The following is an 18,442-nucleotide window of genomic DNA, read 5'->3' as shown; positions in this document are numbered from 1 at the left end:
GGGGTGGCAGGCCAGGGCTACGAGTGACTCTTTTTGCTCCACCATCCATTGCATGGGGCTTCTGGCCTCACGGTCACAGGACAGTTGCTGCCTTGCCAGGCATCACAGCCCAGGGCTACAAGGCCACGGGGAGTCCAAGATTCTTCCTTTAAAGGGCGTTCTGGGAAACCGCACCAGCAAGTTCCACTTGCATCGTATTGGCCAGAACTGAGCCACCACCCCCACCCCAAACAGGCGTGGGACGTCTAACTTCAGACGAGGCCTCCGCGGGGTCACCTGCGACACTGAGGAGCCCACTCTCATCCAGCCTCAGCTGAGAGGCGGCCAGAAGTCCCTGGCAAATCAGGAGTCATCACCCAGGGTGATTTATAGGAGAGATTTATTTGAAGAAATATTACAACATATAAAAACTACATAAAGTCTTAATTTCCACTCATACAGTGGTAACTTTGATATAATGCATAATAAAAAACTTTTAAAATCCAGAACGGACAAAGTACTGCACAGTTTCATCACTAAGTCAAATTAGTCGATAAGCAAATCTCACAAAAGAGCTTCATGTCAGCCAAGGCCACAAACACCGTGTACAACACATCTGAACTGACAGATTGACATGTTAAAAATACAACAATATCAGTGCACGTTGGGGATCTCCGGTGCCAGAAACAAAGGCGATTGGAGGGCAGAACTAGTCCTTAGCAGTCTCCTCCTTGATTTTAACTGAAGAGATATAAAAGGGAGAGTATGTAATGTAATGTTACACGAAGGAATAGGCAAGCACATCAGGTACGTGGACCAGGAACTACGTTAATGCCCAGGCGTTGACACTAAAAGGACCATCTCATAAGAACCTGCAGCAGCTCTGCACCAGCATTCAGAGACTGAACACTGCTCAGGTGCTCCCTAAAGGTTTCCAGACCACCTGGGTTATGGGCTAGTGTCTGAGGCGGGCGCAGCCGACCCAGACTCACTTAGCAGGACAGAGCCAAGCACCCCGAAATCTGACCACTCGTCCACTGCGTGCCGGGCCCCAGTGCTCCGTGCTTACCCACACGCTCACTCATCTCAGAGCAACCCTGAGAGACGCAAGGCCACCAGGGAGGGTGGGTGACTCGCCCCAGTCTCAGAGCCTAAAGCCAAACCCCTGCTGTCCCCACCGCTCCCCACCATACCTGAGGTGCTCTCTCGCGCTCTGACCATCATACAGCGCTTGATCTCCAAGCCGATGGCTTTGGCCAGTGGCGGTGGCACAGCGTTACCCACCTGCAGGAGGGAAGGAGGGCGACATGTGGTTCGGCATGGCTGGAGTCAGCGCTAGCCTCCACTCGGACACGGGCACTGGGCCCCCGGTCTCAGGCTCACACAGGCCTCCAAAGCCCTTCCCTCAGGATGGCACTCAGACCCTCCACCCAGCCCACCCTCCCGCCCCAAACACCAGCAGGTCAAGCACCACTCGGAGAAGGGGGCCTTTAAAGGGCTTTAGAAAATCTTAGAATCTGGACATGGAAGCTACTATGTTTCACTACTAGCTGAGAGCTCTGCTCCCAGAGCACAGGATGGCCGAGAGGGGCGAGAGGGGTGAAATGGGAGGGTCTCGCTGTAACCCCCAGGCACTGCTGGCCTTTTCAGCCACATGCCTGCGCTCCTTGGAAATACATTTCATTAACAGCCAAACCGAACTCTGAGAAACAGGAGGGATTGTTGGCTCGCTTCAACCCTTAGCAACAAGGAGCTTTCACCACCGCGTGTTTCGTCTGCTCTCTGCCGTGCGCTGGGACTTTCCTTTGGGCGAAATGTGCCTCAGCTGTCCACGGCACCCGACACACTTGGCGACTCCGCCTGACCCGGGAGCGCCCAGGGTCCCTCCTTCCTGACCACCCCCTCGTGGGAGTGCTGAGGCCAGTCAGCCCCCAGCTCTGGGGGCTCAGCGTCCCCTAGAAAGTGACTGCGAGTCAAGCTCCCCACCGACCCCCGACCCCCTCGTCTCCCTCCGGCCAGGGCTGCTTCGTGCGCGGTGCCGCTCGCCCCTCCTCAGCGGGGAGGAGACCCGGGCCGACTGCGCTCCACTGACCTGCCGGTGCTTGTCCAGGATGTTGCCGAACAGCCGGTAGGTGTCGGGGAAGCCCTGAGAGCGGGCGCACTCCCGCACACTCACGACGCGGTGCTGCTCTGGGTGGAGCACGCGGCCCTGGGGGCAAGAGGTGCGATGTGGGTGGGAAGGAGACGGGGCCACGGGAAGCCCACCCCGGGCCGGGGCGCAGAGGCAGGAGGCGGCGAGGAGGGCCGGCCCAGCCGCGAAGCCCGTGCCTCCGTCCCCGCCCAGGCCCAAGTGGCCCTCAGACCTACCTGCTTGCCCATGGGCTCGGGGTTGGTGACGGTCGTGCTGAAGAAGCCGTCCCACTCGAGCCGTCCGTAGAGGCCGGCCCAGTGGTTGTGCCTGTTCCCGGTGTGGGGCAGGCACCAGGGAATGAGGGTGTTGAACTGTCTGGCCGCAGGGTCACAGGCTTTGCCTGTTGGAAGAGAGGGCTGCGATGGGGCTGTGCTGACGGAACGGGATGATACAGCAGCCGACAGTCCCCGTTTGCCAGGCAGAGCTTCATCACGGACCCTGTCCTCAGCAGCCGTGCGCAGCAGGGACACCCAGGCTTGGCGAGTCTGCACCCCACCCAGGGCTGCTGGGTTCCTGCGCGGCAGCCCCGGCATCTCCTGCTGAGAAACCCTGAGCCCACCGCCCCGCTGCAGAGCCTAAGGGGGCTGGGGCTTCACACCAAACTTGAGGAAGCCACACCTGGAGGCCAGGGCACAAACCTTCCACGCAGGAGCAGACCCCGCGGAGAGCCCCGGCGCTGCTGCAGCCGTTCTTCTTGTCGTGGTAGTTGTACCGCAGCTTCCTGGCCAAGGTGCCATCAGAGAGCCGCACCTCGATGTTTGGCAGGTCACGCCAGTCTGAGCCCGGGGCTAGAGGGATGTGCCGCATGCGAGCAGCCACCAACGCGCTCATGTCCTGGAAGAGCAGAGCAGGCCCAGCTGTCGCTGAGCTCAGGGAGCACCTGACCACATGCAGTGGGCTGGGCGCCACAGTACTGGGCACTGGGCATACCACGGTGACCAGGACCCCAAGGGGCTTGTATCCCACTGTGGGAGACAAGCAGTGACCCCAATCGACAACCTGGGGGTTACACACGTGCCATGACGACACCAGAGCAGGGATGTGAACGACGGGGGAACGGGTGAAGGGACGGCTTCGGGCAAGCGCGGGGCTACTGAGGAGGTGACGTCGGAGCTGAGCCCTGCAGGACAGGAGGAGCCGGCGGCGGGGAGAGCTGGGGTTTGGTGCGTTTGGGAGATACCCAGAGAACAGCGGTGCTGAGAGACAAGACCAGTCACAGGAGACGATGGCCAGACACACCATTCTAGCCCGATTCTAGGCAGAGTATAAGCTCTGATTGACACTTTCCAGGACCATGTACTGGGGCGGGGGTGGGGTGCAAGGAGAAGCAGGAGGCAGTGAGATGTGAGGCTGGGGGCCGGCTGAGGTAGCGGATTTTGTGTTAGGGGCCAAGAGCAGAAGGAGCTGGAAGGGGGCCGAGACCAGACCCCGCTTCCCCCACAAGCCCTGGCTGGGCTCCAACCACAGAGCTGTTCCTGGGAGGCTGCTGGGAGGAGGCCCTGCTCTATGGAGGTGACGTTACCTTACAGATGTGGTCCCTGAGGATGGGCTGGTACTGCGAGCCCCGGAGCTGCCTCTGGAACCAGGACTGAGGCTCCCCGTTGTACGAGATCTCCTGCGCCGAAGCTCCGTTCCGAATCTCGGGAAGGTCGGACATCGTGTCCCGCACGGTGATGGTTCGGAACGGACCCGAGCTCAACCTGCAACAGAGCACAGACTGTGGCACCTCTGGGGACACACACAGCTATCATGTGTGTGAGTCACAATTGCCATCCCCCGACTGCTGGCACCGTCTTCTCCAGAGAAGGCAACCCGGCTCGGGGTCAAAGGACCACTCGGGGTCAAAGGGCCGCCCGAGGTCACAGGGGCAGCATTCTTCTCAGACCCCATCGGAAAAGGGGACAGGCTATAGCGTGGGCTCTGCCCGTGACTGCGGCCAGGCTTCTGGCCACTGCCCCGGACACAGGGCACTCAGGGTCAGAACGAGAGCAGAGGTGGCAGAGCGCTCGCAGGGCAGGCCGGACGCGGCGCTGTCTGCCCTCGCTAACACTGTCTCCTCGGCTCGGGCCTCTTCACAGAGGTCCACCCGCACCAGGCCTCGCCGGGGAAGGCTCACAAGCGCCAGAACAGCGGGCTGGCCGGGGGTGCTCCTACCTGGTGATGTTGCTGACAAACTTCTTGTCGTCGACTACGACACTCAGCTGGCAGGCCCGGGGCGCGAACACGTGCAGCGGCTCCGGGAACAGAGGGAGCTGCTCTCCGGGGGCCGCGGCCAGGATGATGGCCCGCCTCCGCGTCTGGGCCACGCCGTACTGACCAGCCTGCGCGGGAGAGGGCCAGACACACACATGGTCAGTGGGCACCTCCGAGCAGCTGGGCGAAGGGCTGGGGTCCGCAGCACCTGACTTTCTGGGGCGTCTGGCTGGTGTGGAGCTCACCCAGAGAGCCCCTAGTTAACCCACGGGCTCATGCCTAACAGGAGGTGGGACCGGAGAAGAGGACGAAAGATCCCAGGAGGTGGTCGGTAGCCCCTGGAGAAGATGGGAGTGAACCCTGCTGGCGATCCCAGCCAGCTCTTTAAACAGCACATGAAGGAGCACTTGGGGAGAAGAGCGGCCAGAGGAGACACCAGGAGCCATGCCACCTGCCTGGCAGCCCACGGTCACAAGGGAAAGAACACGGCTGCCAACAAGGTTGGTCAGTGAGGCCGAGACACTACGGAAGCTGGATGGGAGGGGCCCGGCAGCCGCCTCCCCAGCCCTCGCCCGCGCTGCACGTCACCACACTGTGGCCCCTCTCAGATCTACTTTCCCTTTGAGACAGCTTGCCGCTGTCCAGGGACTGCTCAGCCCTTTCTCCGGCCACACACGTCTGCCCGCTCTGCCCCTGCCCAGGGGGCCCACCTGCAACACGCCGAAGGTGCACTGGTAGCCCATGCGGACCAGGCAGCGGAGCGTGAGCTTCAGGACCATGGAGCGCTTGAAGGAGACGAAGTTCCTGACATTCTCCAGGAGGAAGTACCTGGGCCGGTAGTAGTCGCAGTAGCTGTGGAGGCGGGAGAGACGAGAGAGGAGGAGACCTACTCTGCCAGAAGCCACTCCCAAATGCTTGACGTTTGTCAAGACGCACCTGCCAACTCTCAAGGTCTCTCCCTAGCGGAGGGGCAGCCGTGAACTTCCTGAAGGCAAAGACCGGCGTCTCACTCAGCACTCCGCCTTCAGCAGGTGCGAAGGCTAAAGCAGTTACTGCTCGGCCCTGGCACGCCTGCGGCGCAGCCCCGGGACCAGCCGTCTAGTCACCCTGGGGCAGCACCGAACGCAGAGGGAATTCTAGCCTGTTTACCTGAGGAAGGAGACCACCAGGGAGTTCTTGAACTTAGAGTACGTTCGAGAGTTGAAGCGGTTCATGCCGCTAAAGCCTTGGCAAGGAGGCCCGCCACACAGCATCTCCACGTCTCCCTTCTGCGGCAGCTTCTGGCCGCGGGAGTTGGTCACCTCCCCGGCCATGACCAGCTTCAGCAGGACGTTGCAGTCCTCTGTGAACACCGTGGACCCGGAATTGTTCAGCCGGAACGCCTGGGCCGCGGGGTCCCACATCTCGATGGCCCACAGCGTTTCCGAGATGCCTGGGGGACACAAGGACAAAGATGAGCTGCGAACCCTGTAGCATATGAGACTCTTTAGTCAGAACTGTGACCAGAGCCAGGAAGGTCTTCCAGGCAGAACACGCCCGGTCCGGTTTTTGCAGCTGTGCGGAGAGAAACCCAGAGCCTACCTGCTTGGTGGAACCCTTCCGACAAACCCCCACAGCCAGAAAACACATCCAGCGTCCGCAGCTTCGGCAGCTTTATTTCCGTCTCCAGCTCGCTCGGCTCAGAGCTTTGCGACTTTGTCCTGCTTTTCCCTGCGGGAGACAGGCCCCAAGTCAGATCAGGGCCCTAGCGTGCTCTCTTCAAACACCCTGGTGATTCAGAGACGGCCTCGTTTTGAGTTGACGGCAGCAGAGCGAGGTAACGTCAGAGGCTGCTCTTTTATACTGACTGATTCACGAGAATTGAGTTATGGGAGACGGACTTGAAAAGAAGCCCGTGGAGTAACGACATACCTTTTCCCTTCCCTTTCCCTTTATTTCCAGGGCTACGGGCATGGTTTGGAGGATCTTCAAAGCTTTTGCTCTTGGCATTATAGGCCTGAGAAGGAAAGAACCACAACAGTCTGGAAGAGAAACACCAGTCCCCTCTCTAACAAATACGATTTAAGTTAATTTGATAAGATCTACTTAATTTCTCCCTAAACATGGCCATAAGCAAAAAGTGCTTTGAGTTTTATTACATTAGAGATGAGGGGAAAATTCTACTAACACACACATTTTATATGGCCGAAATTCTTGCTATTTCAAGTACCTGGACTACTCATTCTAAAAACAGGCAAGTGTTACAGTTAGACTGTACACACTGGAACCTGGGGGAAACGTGGGTTATCTTAGAACGATACATGCCTATCACAGAAAAGCCATGCTCAAACAATTTAAGAGTGATTAGCTTAATCAACAAACTGCTGGCTCTACTCTCAATAACCAGGCACAGGCTCGGCTGTATGGCCCCGGCCTGGACACGGAACCCTGGCTGAAGGCACTGGGGGCAGGGCTGCATCTCCCAGGGCTAGAGGAACTTTCCCCTAACTCACAGGCACTGGCCAGGCCAGCAGAGGCCACTTAACAGTCTTCAAAAATTGCTATTGCCTTAGGACACTCAAATGTGACATTCTGTTTTGTTTTAAGCCCAAAGTGTCAAATTCCAGAACAACTTGAATGTCACAGATTCGTACTCTGGATAAACTGCTTTCTCGGGGGCTGTGTCTGACCCCAAGGCCCTCCCTCCAGTAAGCCCAGGGCCCCACCTCAAGGAAGTAGAAGCGGTCGGGGCCACCAGCGGAGAAGTCCTGGAGGCACTCAGGCAGGTCCTCCCCGTACTCCACGGTGCAGCGGCCCTGCACGGCCTTGAAGTCCACCACAGCCTCCTCGTCGCTCCAATAAAGCAGGTTGATGTCTGCGTGGTAACTCGCCGGGGTGGACTTGTGCGTGTTCTCCGGCCTGCGAGTGCGAGGGTCTTTGTTAGTTCTTTTGCCTCGAGCTGACAGGTAATTAAACGGCACATTCCTGACAATGCTCAGATGATCGGTGGGTAAAGACCATTCCCCACCCCCAGCAAGTCACCTTGATTACTGACCCCCTTAGTTGGCACTAACCACAGACTAAGTGGGGTTCCTTGCCATGAACTCAACTAATGGTTTGCTTGCTCTTTATGCCCCCAGTGTAGCCCAAAAAAACCTGTCCTGTGTTAAGACCAGCTGCTGGTCTCCTGTTAGAAAGCATGTCTAGAGCTGCCTTCATTCGCCTATAACAGCCAGATTCCTTGTTCTTTCTCATTACTCAACTGATTATTGCAAAGACCTCAAAAACTCTTCCACGTACATTAGCTAAGACATGGAGCAACTTTAGACCTATCTGTATGGATTAGTTTCAGGTTATCTCCTAACCATTATTAGGATCCCAGAAAAAGACTGAGTGAAGCCAAGACATTGGACAGAGAGAAACCCCAGAGCAGGGAAGAGGGCCTGAGAAGAACAGGGGGATGGGGAATGGGGAGGGGGGCGGAACACGGACAGTGTTCAGAGACAGGACACGCGGACAGAACTCAGGGTTCTGAGGGCGCCTCAGGCAAAGCCCAGGACATTCCACGCCTATCTTTGTCACACTCTGGACTTCTGCTCACAGATTTCTTTTGGACAAAGCTGTGCAGCTTTAAGAGAGAAAGCGAGGGCTGTGATATGTAGCTGTAGTCATCCTCGGTACCCTCCAGGTAATCAGAAACACTTGGAAGAACAGATACCTCCACCCAACTCTTAGACCACCACTGTGTGTGTGCGGTTACCACCCCGCCTCAGGCAGAGCCCCCCGAAGGGCAAAGGCTTCACCGACCTGTAAAACTTGTTGACTCTGATCTTGATATCCGTCTCGTTGGGCCTGCCGTTGCTCTTCTTGCTGCAGAAGATCTCTTTGATGCGGCCAATACGGTACGGCTCAGGGGCATCTAGGTTGCTGCCTTTGATGTAGTCAGAGTATTTCCGGTAGTGTTCTGGATACAGAGCTTCATCCACAGGCTCCTTCCGTGGGCGTTTCACAGGACTGGACAGCTTAATGCTGCAGAGAAGCAACTGTTATGAGTGACTGAACATGAAGCCTTAAAAAGCAGTCTCAGCATGACTGATCAGTGACGATAACCACTTAAATTCAAACACTTTAAACTAATGCAGCTACATACCCTTAGACCAGATTTAGAGACTAAATCTCACCCACACTTTAAAATGGGTACTCTCCATCTGTGCTCTGGGGATAGTTGCTAAGGCTGTTCAGGTTCTCCCCGCTCCCAGCCTCAGGGCAGGCGTGTGGCTCGTTCAGCTCTACAGGTGTGCGCAGCAGGGACGCACAAGCACTTGGAGCGGGAGCTCTGAGCGCCAGGAGAGCCTCCAGCGTGCTTCCCCTCGCCTCTGACTGCCGACTCCTGAGAAGGCAGGGCTCCGTCAGCCCAGGGCCCTGAGTGACACAACAGTCCGAGTCCCCTGAACCACAATGGCCACACAGTACAGGCAAGAAGTAAACTTCTGTGATTTTAGAGTTGTTACCACGGCATAGCCTACACTCTGACTGAGGCATCGACCCAGAGGCAATGCGGGAGAGGCATGAGGAGAAGACTCGTGGTCTGGGCAAGCCGAATTTGGCCTGACCACGTACTGGCTAACTCAGGCCAGCAAATGAGATGCCAGGCTGCCAAGACCGCAGGGCTGCAAACTCTGAAGACTGCAGCTCAGGGAGGCAGCTGCTGTGCTTTCCCATCAGACCCCCTGAAGTCTGACGGGCTCCAGAGGTGTCTCTGAACACCTGTGCTCTCACTTCAGCTGTGCCAGGAGCATCTGGTAGACAGCACTACAGGGAGTCCTCCCCTTCGAGGCCAAAAACTGGAGCTAAAGGGCGTGATGCACACTCACTGTGCGGGCCTGGAAGGACCGATGTTTTGTAATGTACGGTGACTGAATGGAGGTTGGGGACTGGGCTCCAATTAGGACTCGAGGAAAATGGAATTGCAAGTCGGGAAACTGAGCTGACTAAGCTCAGAAAATGGTGGTTGTAAATCCAACCACGCACTAGTTCTTAGAACGAACAAGGAATGGATCAAGTGTGGACAATATCTGTGGCTTTGATTTTTCCCTGAAGAGCGTCAATCCTCTGATGTGGAAGTCTTTTTTTTAAATTTTATTTATTTTTGGCTGTGTTGGGTCTTCGTTGCTGTGTGGGCTTTCTCTAGTTGTGGCGAGCGGGGGCTACTCTTCGCTGCGGTGCGCGGGCTTCTCATTGTGGTGGCTTCTCTTGTTGCGGAGCACAGGCTCAGTAGTTGTGGCGTGTGGGCTTGGTTGCTCCGCGGCATGTGGGATCTTCCCGGACCAGGGATCAAACCCGTGTCCCCTATATTGGCAGGTGGATTCTTAATCAGTGCGCCACCAGGGAAGTCCCGCAAGTCTTTTGGTGCAATTCCCATTTACCAACAAGTAACTCACAGTCAGCCTTTACTTTAGGCCAGGCGCTGTGCTAATAAGCAACTTTCTTTTAACTCACTTATTCCTTAGGGGCCTGGCAGGCAAGGCACTCCTCTCCCCACTTGATAGATGGGAACTGGGAGGGGCTCTCTGCCATGACCAGCTGGGCAGGAATCCACCACTGACCCTAAAGCTCTCCCTTAGCCAGCGGGCTCTCTGTCTGACTTCTTTCACAGACAGCTTCACTGCCACAGAATTATAGTCGCTCTGCACTGGAAGGCTGGATAACGTCTGCTCACCGCAGATGACACTGTGACAGCTCGGCAGCAGCAGGTACTGGGCTGCGGGGTGGGGGACATTGTGGAGCCAGCTCTGTACTGACCCAGAGCTCCTGGCCCTGACTGCAGCCAGGGGCACTCACTTGAAGGTGAAGGCCTCGGGGGGGAGGTACACGCCATCGCCCACTCGATACTGGATGCCGTTCTTGGTGGCTAAGCTGTAGAGGACCCGGCCATCCAGGTCCTCGAGCTGCTCCATGACCCTGGGAATTTCCTTCTGCCTCATTTCAGCCAGACGTGCACAGCTTGCACAGAACCTGAAGGAGTGAAGGACAGAAACCAAAGGCCCTTAAGTGACTGGTAGTGACTACAAGCAGCTGCCACCAGACTCTGGTGACCAAGAGGAAGGATTTACAGATGTTAGGAGGAACTGGCTTTCCTGCACTTTTATGTTCACACTTTGAAAGCACTTATTTGGGACCAAAGCCCAGAGATACACACAATAGGAAAATGACAAGCCAACCCCACTTTTGAGTAGTCGATCCTAAGACATTAACAACAGTCTAGAATATGGTCAAGAATCCACCACGAGCGATAATGCAGACAGTGGTAAAGACAGGAACTCAAAACGTCAGAGGAGGTTCACGCTATTACCTCTAAAGGCTGAAGAGGTATTTGGTAAAATGCAACATTATTTCTGATTAATAAACCCTTAAAAGGAGAATTAGAGATTGCCTTAAAAACAGATCAAGCCAAAAGGCAGCTCCAGGTTGACTGGAGAAACACCAGAGGCATCGCAGCGAGCCCTCCTAGCCTCAGCCCTGTCAGCCTTACTGTCACACACCACTCGCTCTGGAGGTGCCGGCTGCCACTTTTAGTTAAAACAAGTGAGGTACCAAGGTTAGAAAGGAAGACGTGGGGCACTGAACACTTTATAAGAAGCAAAAGCTTCCCTAAAAGCATTCCCCCACCAGTTCCAATAAAATGGAATCAAAGATCTCACTTACGAGAAAAGACACAAGATCTGTGGTATAGACACTGAGGAACCCAGAAAGACACATCCTGTCCCTGGATGGGACAGCTTCTCCCCACCAGGCTGTCCACACACTTACAGCCACTGCAACCCAGTCAGGCTGCTCTTTGGTTGGTGAGGAAGACGATCAGAAGACGTGGGGAAAGCAAACCCAGCAGAGAGAAGCACGGGAAAAGCTCGAGGGCTTCATGCAGACGCATGGCGTCCACGAGCACCACCAGAGCGGCCCAGGAGCGCAGTCGCGGCACTCACTTGTACTTGTTGTCCTCCATTGGCTGAGTTTTTGGAGGGGACTCAAATCTTGCGTAGTCTTGGTCATACCAAAGCTGGTAGAAATAGGTCTTTCCGTCACCCTCCGACATCAGGGCCTCAGGGTCCACGCCTCCCTAGGGACAAGACTGCCGTCAGCCATGATGACCCCACGCATCGAGGAGGGGCACACGAGGGGCGCCAGGCACTCACCTCCAAGGCCCAGTTTTCCGACGGGGCTTTATAGACGACCTGCACTTTGCTGTGAATGTATGAAAGCTGCATGTCCTCACATTCGTCTACCAGGAACAGCTCCAGGGGGTCCGACGTGGCCCCGAGGACTGTGTCCGTCCCAGCACAGAACCAGTGGGCATGAAACATCTGCCCGTTGCTGCTGTCCTCCCACAGCGCCGTGACCCTGGAGCCGGAAGAGGGGGCGGGAAGGAAGTTCTAACTTGACCGGCAGATCTGGACCGAGTCTCCTTGGGGGACATGTATTTTTTGGTTTTAGTATAGGGCAAAGAGCTGCTGCTATTCTTATAAAATAGGAACCTCCTACTTACTCAACAGAAAGTGTGGGCTGAAGTCAAGCAGAGGGAAGGACACAAACCTTGCTAAATACAGTGGTTTTGAAGAATCATCTGGAATAACAGAAACACAGTCCCCCACTTCCAGGGTTTCCGAGTCGATGCATACCTTCTTATAGTAACTCTTCTTCCCATCGGTCTGAAAACAAGAGCTTAATTTCAGGTGAGGATGGGTTTGAAGGTCCGTGCTAGGCTTGACCTGCGAGTTCCTGTTACTTTATAGGAAAGTATCACTCATAACAATTTCTCCAAGAAGCCGTGAGCTCTACCAGCCTGGCTACTATAGAGAACACCCAACTTCTTTGGCTGGAAGCCTGCAGCAAAGGCCGCTCACATCCCTCTATCACCACCTCTGCCCTCTTGTGTCAGCAGCAAATGGGATTCTAGCATTCAATTGTAATAGCACCGTACCCCACTCCTCACACCTCCCTTAGCCACACGGACCTCCTCCTTTCTCTCCCACAAGGAAAGCTGGTCCCACCTCAGGGCCTGTGCTCTGGTTCCTCCCCAGACCTTCATGCGCTGGCTACTCTCCAACCTTTTGGTTTCAGTTCAGATGTTGCCCCACCAAGAAGCCTCCGTGGCCCCAGCACCCTTCCTGCCCCCTGCCCTCCTGACAGTACATGTGTCACAGGCAGGGGCTTAGTTATGCCTAGGCCTAGAGCAGCATCCAGCAGGGTAGGCCTCACGCTTGTTGAGGAAACTGACCATCTTTGCCTTATGGACATCGAGAGAACAACACTGAGATGACATTCACTCTCCAGCTTTGGTAAAGGATTTGACCCTTAGACAGGCAGGTAACCACAGAACCCCCGGGAGACGGTCTGCTAGTGCCCCCAAACACCTACTCCTAGGCCAGAGAGGACTGTGAAGGCTCTCTTCAAAACAAGCTTGGAAGGGGAACCAGCCTGACACCCCAAGAACTGTATCAAATGCCCATTTTGGGGACTTCCCTGGTGGCGTGGTGGTTAAGAATCCTCCTGCCAATGCAAGGGACATGGGTTCGAGCCCTGGTCCAGGAAGATCCCACATGCCGTGGAGCAACTAAGCCCGTGCACCACGACTACTGAGTCTGTGCTCTAGAGCCCGAGAGCCACGACTACTGAGCCTGCGTGCCACAACTACTGGAGCCCATGCGCCTATAGCCCGTGCTCCGCAACAAAGAGAAGCCACCACAATGAGAAGCCTGTGTACCACAACGAAGAGTAGCCCCCCCTCGCCGCAACTAGACAAAGCCCACGCACAGAAATGAAGACCCAACGCAGCCAAAAATAAATAAATTAAATAAATAAATATATATAGTTTTAAAAAGCCCATTTTGGAGTGTGAGGAAAACTGAGTCCTTGGGCGTACAAGCAAAAAAATGCATTTCAGGTGCTTGACCACAGGCCTCGGCCTCTCAGTCAGCTCTGCTCCGCTAACAGGACAAATGGGCAGGGACAAACGGGCAGGTTTCTCAGCTGCAGGGCTCAGGCTGCTTAAGACGTCTGGCAGCGAGATACGAGACAACCGGCTTCTCAGAAGGGCAGCGCTAAAATGACTGAGAGCCTGCTCCTGGATTACCTTGACAGCTTCTCCAACCCAAAAGATCCGATCCTTGTTCTGCTTCTTTTTCTTCCCCTGATGCATCTTTTTGGGTGATGGCATCTCTGGAATATTGTCATCCACTTCTTCATCATCATCTGCCTCCTTCATGGCCATGTTGGGACACCTACAAAGTCAGTTATTATAAGCAAGGTCCTCTTTAAAAGTAAAACCACTGGTTAGGACTCTGTGCTCTCACTGCTGGGGCCCGGGTTCAATCCCTGGTCGGGGAACTAAGATCCCACAAGCCTCTCGGTGCAGGCAATAAAAAAAAAAAAAAAGTAAAACCAACTGAAGGTGTTTTACTTAGAAATCGGGGACAGGCCTGGTGACAGTGCTAGACAAAGGGACCCTGCCTGCTCTGTACCTGTCAACCCAGCTGTCCCACACAAAGCCTATTTGCCATCAGCTGGCATTTTCCTCCATTTCAAGAACAAGTGTTGGCCAAACCTACCTCCTCTTTTGGCAAGCCTGTTTGCTCCTTCCGCTGCCACCAAATTTAACCATATCCTTACAGGCTTTACACTTTCCACACTCGGGCTGTTGACAAATCTAAAACACATTGAAAAAGTAATCAAACAGTCATTATTAATAGCTGGTAACCAGTTTTTGGTGAATTTAAAAACTGTAAATTTAACCTCATTAGAAGGGAAGTAAGAGTTAGGAACAAGATACGAGGTTTGCATAGGTTAAGCCTGACACATGGTGCTGGGACAGGTGTGGGGAAACGAGAACATGCACTGCTCAAAGGATAATTTGGTAACCCCACTCTGGAGAACACTGTTCTAGATCAAAGTTAAGTACATGACCTACACCCCAGCAATTCTGCTTCTAAGTAGAGAAGAGTCACAGGAAGCCTCGTTAGAATATCAAGTTGTCCATCCCTGAGGGATAAGCTGGAAGAGTCACAATGAAATATTATGGAAAAGTTAAAGTGTTAACTAGTGTGACCTCCAAACAGCTCCCGCGGACATACTGAAGGTCACGTGTCAGACACAGATTAGTCACGGAATTGGGGGCACCACGGTAAGGAGTGTTCCAGCTCACTTCTACTCCTGGCTTCTGGACGTCTTTGAATATGTCATGTTAACGCTGTCTCTGGGAGATATCTGACTCACCTACCGGGGTACTGTGAGAATTCAACTAAAAATATGCATGAATACAATTTGAAAAAGAAACAAACACACATAACAGCTGTGAAAGATTCCAGTTTACGTATACTTTCCTTAAAATTTTTTTTAAAGCTTGGATACATATGCACTAGATGAAATAAAGTAAAACCACAACAAGAACGGCGAGGACATGCAAATCCCTATTTAAGGGCAGCCCCTGAAGACAAAGGAGACACTCTGAAGTCGGTGGCCAGTGTGAATGCAGGGCAGTTCTGAAGGCAGCTGCTGTATTTTTGTGTTTAAGTTTTCATCCAAATTAAGTCAGATACCAAAATACTGGGTTGGCCAAAAAGTTCGTTCGGGTTTTTCCGAAAGATTGGATGGAAAAACCCAAATGAACTTTATGGCCTACCCAACAGACCCGATCCCTGGGTCAGAGAATTAGGGGGATTAATTCCTCTAGAGTGAAGTAAATATATATTAAAAAATTCAGTAAGAGAGGTCTTTTCAGGCCTCAAAGCTAAGCTGGACAAAGTCCCCACTTTCCCAGGGAACTGATGCCATGAGACAAGGCAGGCTCCTGGGTGGATGTCCCTACTTGGAGGAAGCAGCGCCTCTGTGGGGTAGTCACTCCCTCTGCCCTTACACCAGGGCCTGAGGACACAATGGGACACAGCCAGAGCAAAGGCACCCAGAAGGCCAGGCTCCTCTGCAACAACAGTGGCGCTGACAGCAAAGTGCCCGAGCATGCCTCTTTTGACAGCTGTCCCAGAAGACATGCAAGTCCCCCCAGATCACTAACTCTTTCTTCTAGCTTCTGTTTTAGGGGTCACATTTGAGGAGTGAGCATCTCAAGCCAGAAAGAGAAAGAAGTGAGTTCTTCAGAGATTACAAGGGGAGCAGGCAAGGTTACCTCACAGACGCCACACCGCCGGCGTTTAAAGGCGTTCTCCTTGTCTTCTTTGTCATCCTTTTCAATTTGCTCCGCAAAGAAAGTGTCAAAGATCTGGTAGACCAGCTTCGTAGTGGTGGCTTTGGTGGGGCCTCTGTCCTTCTCCTTGGCAGGATGCCGGATGGTCTGCCGCCTTTCAGCTCGCCTGGGAGAGAGTTTCCATGGTGTTAGCGGGCTGGGAAGAGCGCACAGGATGCTCTGCCTTCTGTCTCACATCTTCAGTCTCATTCCTGCTGCATCCTTACCTTTTTCCCAAGGTGACCCCGGCCAACTTGATCAGGTCTCTCATGCAGGGGGTCAGGAAGATGGGCTGCTCGTCACTGTCCCCAGCCCGATCATAACTCTCTACTTGTTCCACCACAAACTGGGCGTGTCGAAGGAGAGAATCCTCTGTGAATCGATTCAGGTTGAGCATAGAAGGAGGAACAGTGGTCTTTTAGGGGAAAAAAAAAAAAAATCAGAGGTTTCCCTTAGGCTTAAGCAAAACTAATCTAAATCAAACAAACAATTTCTGCTGACTCTGAACATGTTTTCTAGCACATCTCATATAAATAGGTGTGAATCCCATATTGTGAATAACCTAAACCTCTTACCTCGATCTTATTGATCAGGTCTTCGTATGTTGAGTCAGGGTTGTTCTGCAGGAACTCAACTACTATCTTACTTATGTAGATCTTCTCTTGCATCACACTGAACAGAGGTGCATACTCTGGGCTGGGATCCATCAAAATGTATTCGGCAAATGCTGCAGTGAATGGATGTTTAAGAGAGCAGTTTGAACCTGATGGCAGCTACAGTGGCCAAAGGGCAGGGACGAGGCTATGAGGCTTACAGAACAGGCTAAGAGTCATTCTGTACCCAAATGTCAAAAAACATGAAGTACAGTCCAGAGTTAGCTCATTCGGAAGGGGCCTGTCTGAGCCAGCCAGAGGACGGAGACTGGCCAAGTGGCTTTCCTTTGGCTCGATTCTGGTTTTTGGAATTCAGTTTGGGTTTCAGCTGCAAGAACATGACCTGCTTTTACACCAGAGGGTCAGTTCCAGGGCCAGTTGTAGCTAATATAAGAGGCCATTCCAGGGACTTCCCTGGTGGTGCAGTGGTTAAGAATCCGCCTTACAATGGAGGGGATGCGGGTTCCATCCCTGGTCAGGGAACGAAGATCCCACACGGCACAGAGCAACTAAGCCCACATGCCACAACTACTGAGCTCACGCGCCTCAACTAGAGCCCACATGCCGCAAACTACAGAGTCCACGCGCTCTGGAACCCACGCCACAACTACAGTGCCCACGTGCCCTGGAGCCCGCATGCCACAACTGAAGAAGAAAAAACCCGCACACCACAGCTAGATAGAAACCCGCGCATCACAACGAAGAGCCCGCATGCCTCAGCAAAGACCCGATGCAGCCAAAAATAAATAAAATAAGTAAATGATAAATCTTAAAAAAAAAAAAAAAAGAGCCCATTCCATTCAAACCTGACATGCTTTCCACATGGTCACATGAGCCTGACACTTCCCAGAGCCTGACACTTCCCAGAGCCCAACCAAACCCTATGAAAGACAGGAGCGAAGGCCCCTTTCAGCTCCCAGAAAGGTCCACGATTGGTCACATACTTACAGGTGCTAAAGCCAAGGAGAGCCTTTTCACCTCCATCAAAGCCAGCAATCCACCATTCATTTATTGGACCAAGATTTTTGCCATTAACACCACCTAAAAGGGGGGAAAAAAGTTTCCTGAAAGCAAAGTAGACTAAGAATATGCCTCTCAAAAACTGAGGAGGGTTAAGTGGCACTGAGTGCCCACCTGAGCCGACACCTCTTATCAGCCAAGCCGGGCAGTCCTTACTGGAGCCATCAGAGAGTCTGCTCGTAGCTGCTCACAGCCCAGTCTCAAGCCCTAACTTTAAGAGGCAATAGTTCCAGTTGAATATTGCTCTCATCTCAAAGTTTTGTTTGTAAACTGTCCCAAACAACCTGGAACGTGCCACGTACCTTCGGGAGACGGGTCATCCTCATATATTGGCTTTGCTGAACCAGAAAAGAGGAGCTCGACATCCTTCTCAATGAGGCCGGTGTCGATCGGGCACAGGTGACCTCGTTTACAGTACACGCTAGACAGGCGACAGAGTGGATTTACCAGCTAACCAAAGACAGGCTGAAGTACAGAGTCAAGCTCAGACACGAGGTGGACTACGTGCAGTCCCTAGGCTCAGCTGTCTCCTTGGCTGCCAGAACACTGGCTCAGTACAGTGTTCTTTCACCCAGCCAGCTTCTACCCGATTCGCCCACCTGGGTATCAAGAGTATAAGTGTCTGAAGAGGCAACGTGGAGAGGTCAGCGAGACTGATAGTGGGATGGCGGGAAATCTCACAAGGGCACCACCTGCTACACCCTCCCTCGGTGAGTTGCTAGTGGAGAAACAATGGTTTCTCAAACACATCCTACCCAGAGCTGTACAACCATCCCCTCTAGCTCCAAAATGTTCTTGTTGCTGAAAATGAAACCTCACACCCACTGAGCTGTCACTCCCTATCCCCTCCCCACCCCTGGCAACTACTAATCTGCTTTGTTCCTGTGGATTTACTGCTTCATAGCATTTCATATATGGTTAATTTTGTGCTATGTGACTTTCGCCTCATTAAGAAAAATTAAAATGAGGCACATTATACAACAGCATAAAAGGTGAGGTACATCAAGGACATCGGAAGGAGGGACTCCCACCTCCCTCTGGGGGTTCAGCCTCCAGTTTAAGGGCATCCACTGCCTAGAGATGCTCCTTGACATTTGAGAGGATGTGCATCATTAAGCAGGATGCCAAACTTGAGAAAATCATGGGGTTGGGGTGGGTTCTGCTTATGAACCTGCTCACGCTGGCCTCGAGGCC

General features: G+C 53.6%; 1 protein-coding gene across 8 annotated transcripts in view; it reads right to left on the bottom strand.

Moving 5' to 3' along the window:
• Positions 1–362: 362 nt before the first annotated feature.
• The window catches only part of DNMT1 (DNA methyltransferase 1), a 42,518-nt gene continuing 24,438 nt past the window's right edge, over positions 363–18,442 (bottom strand). For 6 of the 8 annotated variants that reach the window (XM_030879620.2, XM_030879621.2, XM_060297150.1 and 3 more), the window contains 24 exons: positions 17,551–17,669; positions 17,177–17,269; positions 16,151–16,302; positions 15,803–15,990; positions 15,519–15,702; positions 13,948–14,045; positions 13,473–13,620; positions 11,933–12,048; positions 11,536–11,740; positions 11,326–11,459; positions 10,184–10,357; positions 8,150–8,371; positions 7,069–7,261; positions 6,275–6,359; positions 5,945–6,073; positions 5,513–5,795; positions 5,074–5,215; positions 4,325–4,491; positions 3,693–3,870; positions 2,809–3,004; positions 2,347–2,510; positions 2,072–2,188; positions 1,173–1,263; positions 363–720 (listed from right to left, as the gene is read on the bottom strand). In XM_030879620.2, the coding sequence (XP_030735480.2) occupies positions 689–720; positions 1,173–1,263; positions 2,072–2,188; positions 2,347–2,510; positions 2,809–3,004; positions 3,693–3,870; positions 4,325–4,491; positions 5,074–5,215; positions 5,513–5,795; positions 5,945–6,073; positions 6,275–6,359; positions 7,069–7,261; positions 8,150–8,371; positions 10,184–10,357; positions 11,326–11,459; positions 11,536–11,740; positions 11,933–12,048; positions 13,473–13,620; positions 13,948–14,045; positions 15,519–15,702; positions 15,803–15,990; positions 16,151–16,302; positions 17,177–17,269; positions 17,551–17,669 (3,610 nt within the window). In that variant the 3' untranslated portion in view covers positions 363–688. Of the gene's footprint in view, positions 721–1,167; positions 1,264–2,071; positions 2,189–2,346; positions 2,511–2,808; positions 3,005–3,692; positions 3,871–4,324; positions 4,492–5,073; positions 5,349–5,512; positions 5,796–5,944; positions 6,074–6,274; positions 6,360–7,068; positions 7,262–8,149; positions 8,372–10,183; positions 10,358–11,325; positions 11,460–11,535; positions 11,741–11,932; positions 12,049–13,472; positions 13,621–13,947; positions 14,046–15,518; positions 15,703–15,802; positions 15,991–16,150; positions 16,303–17,176; positions 17,270–17,550; positions 17,670–18,442 lie in introns of those variants that run through there. The other 2 variants (XM_060297153.1, XM_060297152.1) reach the window with 2 other exon arrangements.

Source organism: Globicephala melas, chromosome 3 (genome assembly GCF_963455315.2).
Source record: "Globicephala melas chromosome 3, mGloMel1.2, whole genome shotgun sequence".
Classification (NCBI taxonomy): Eukaryota; Metazoa; Chordata; class Mammalia; order Artiodactyla; family Delphinidae; genus Globicephala; species Globicephala melas.
Note: the sequence above shows the minus strand (reverse complement) of the source record. Positions and strands in the feature narration are given on the sequence as shown.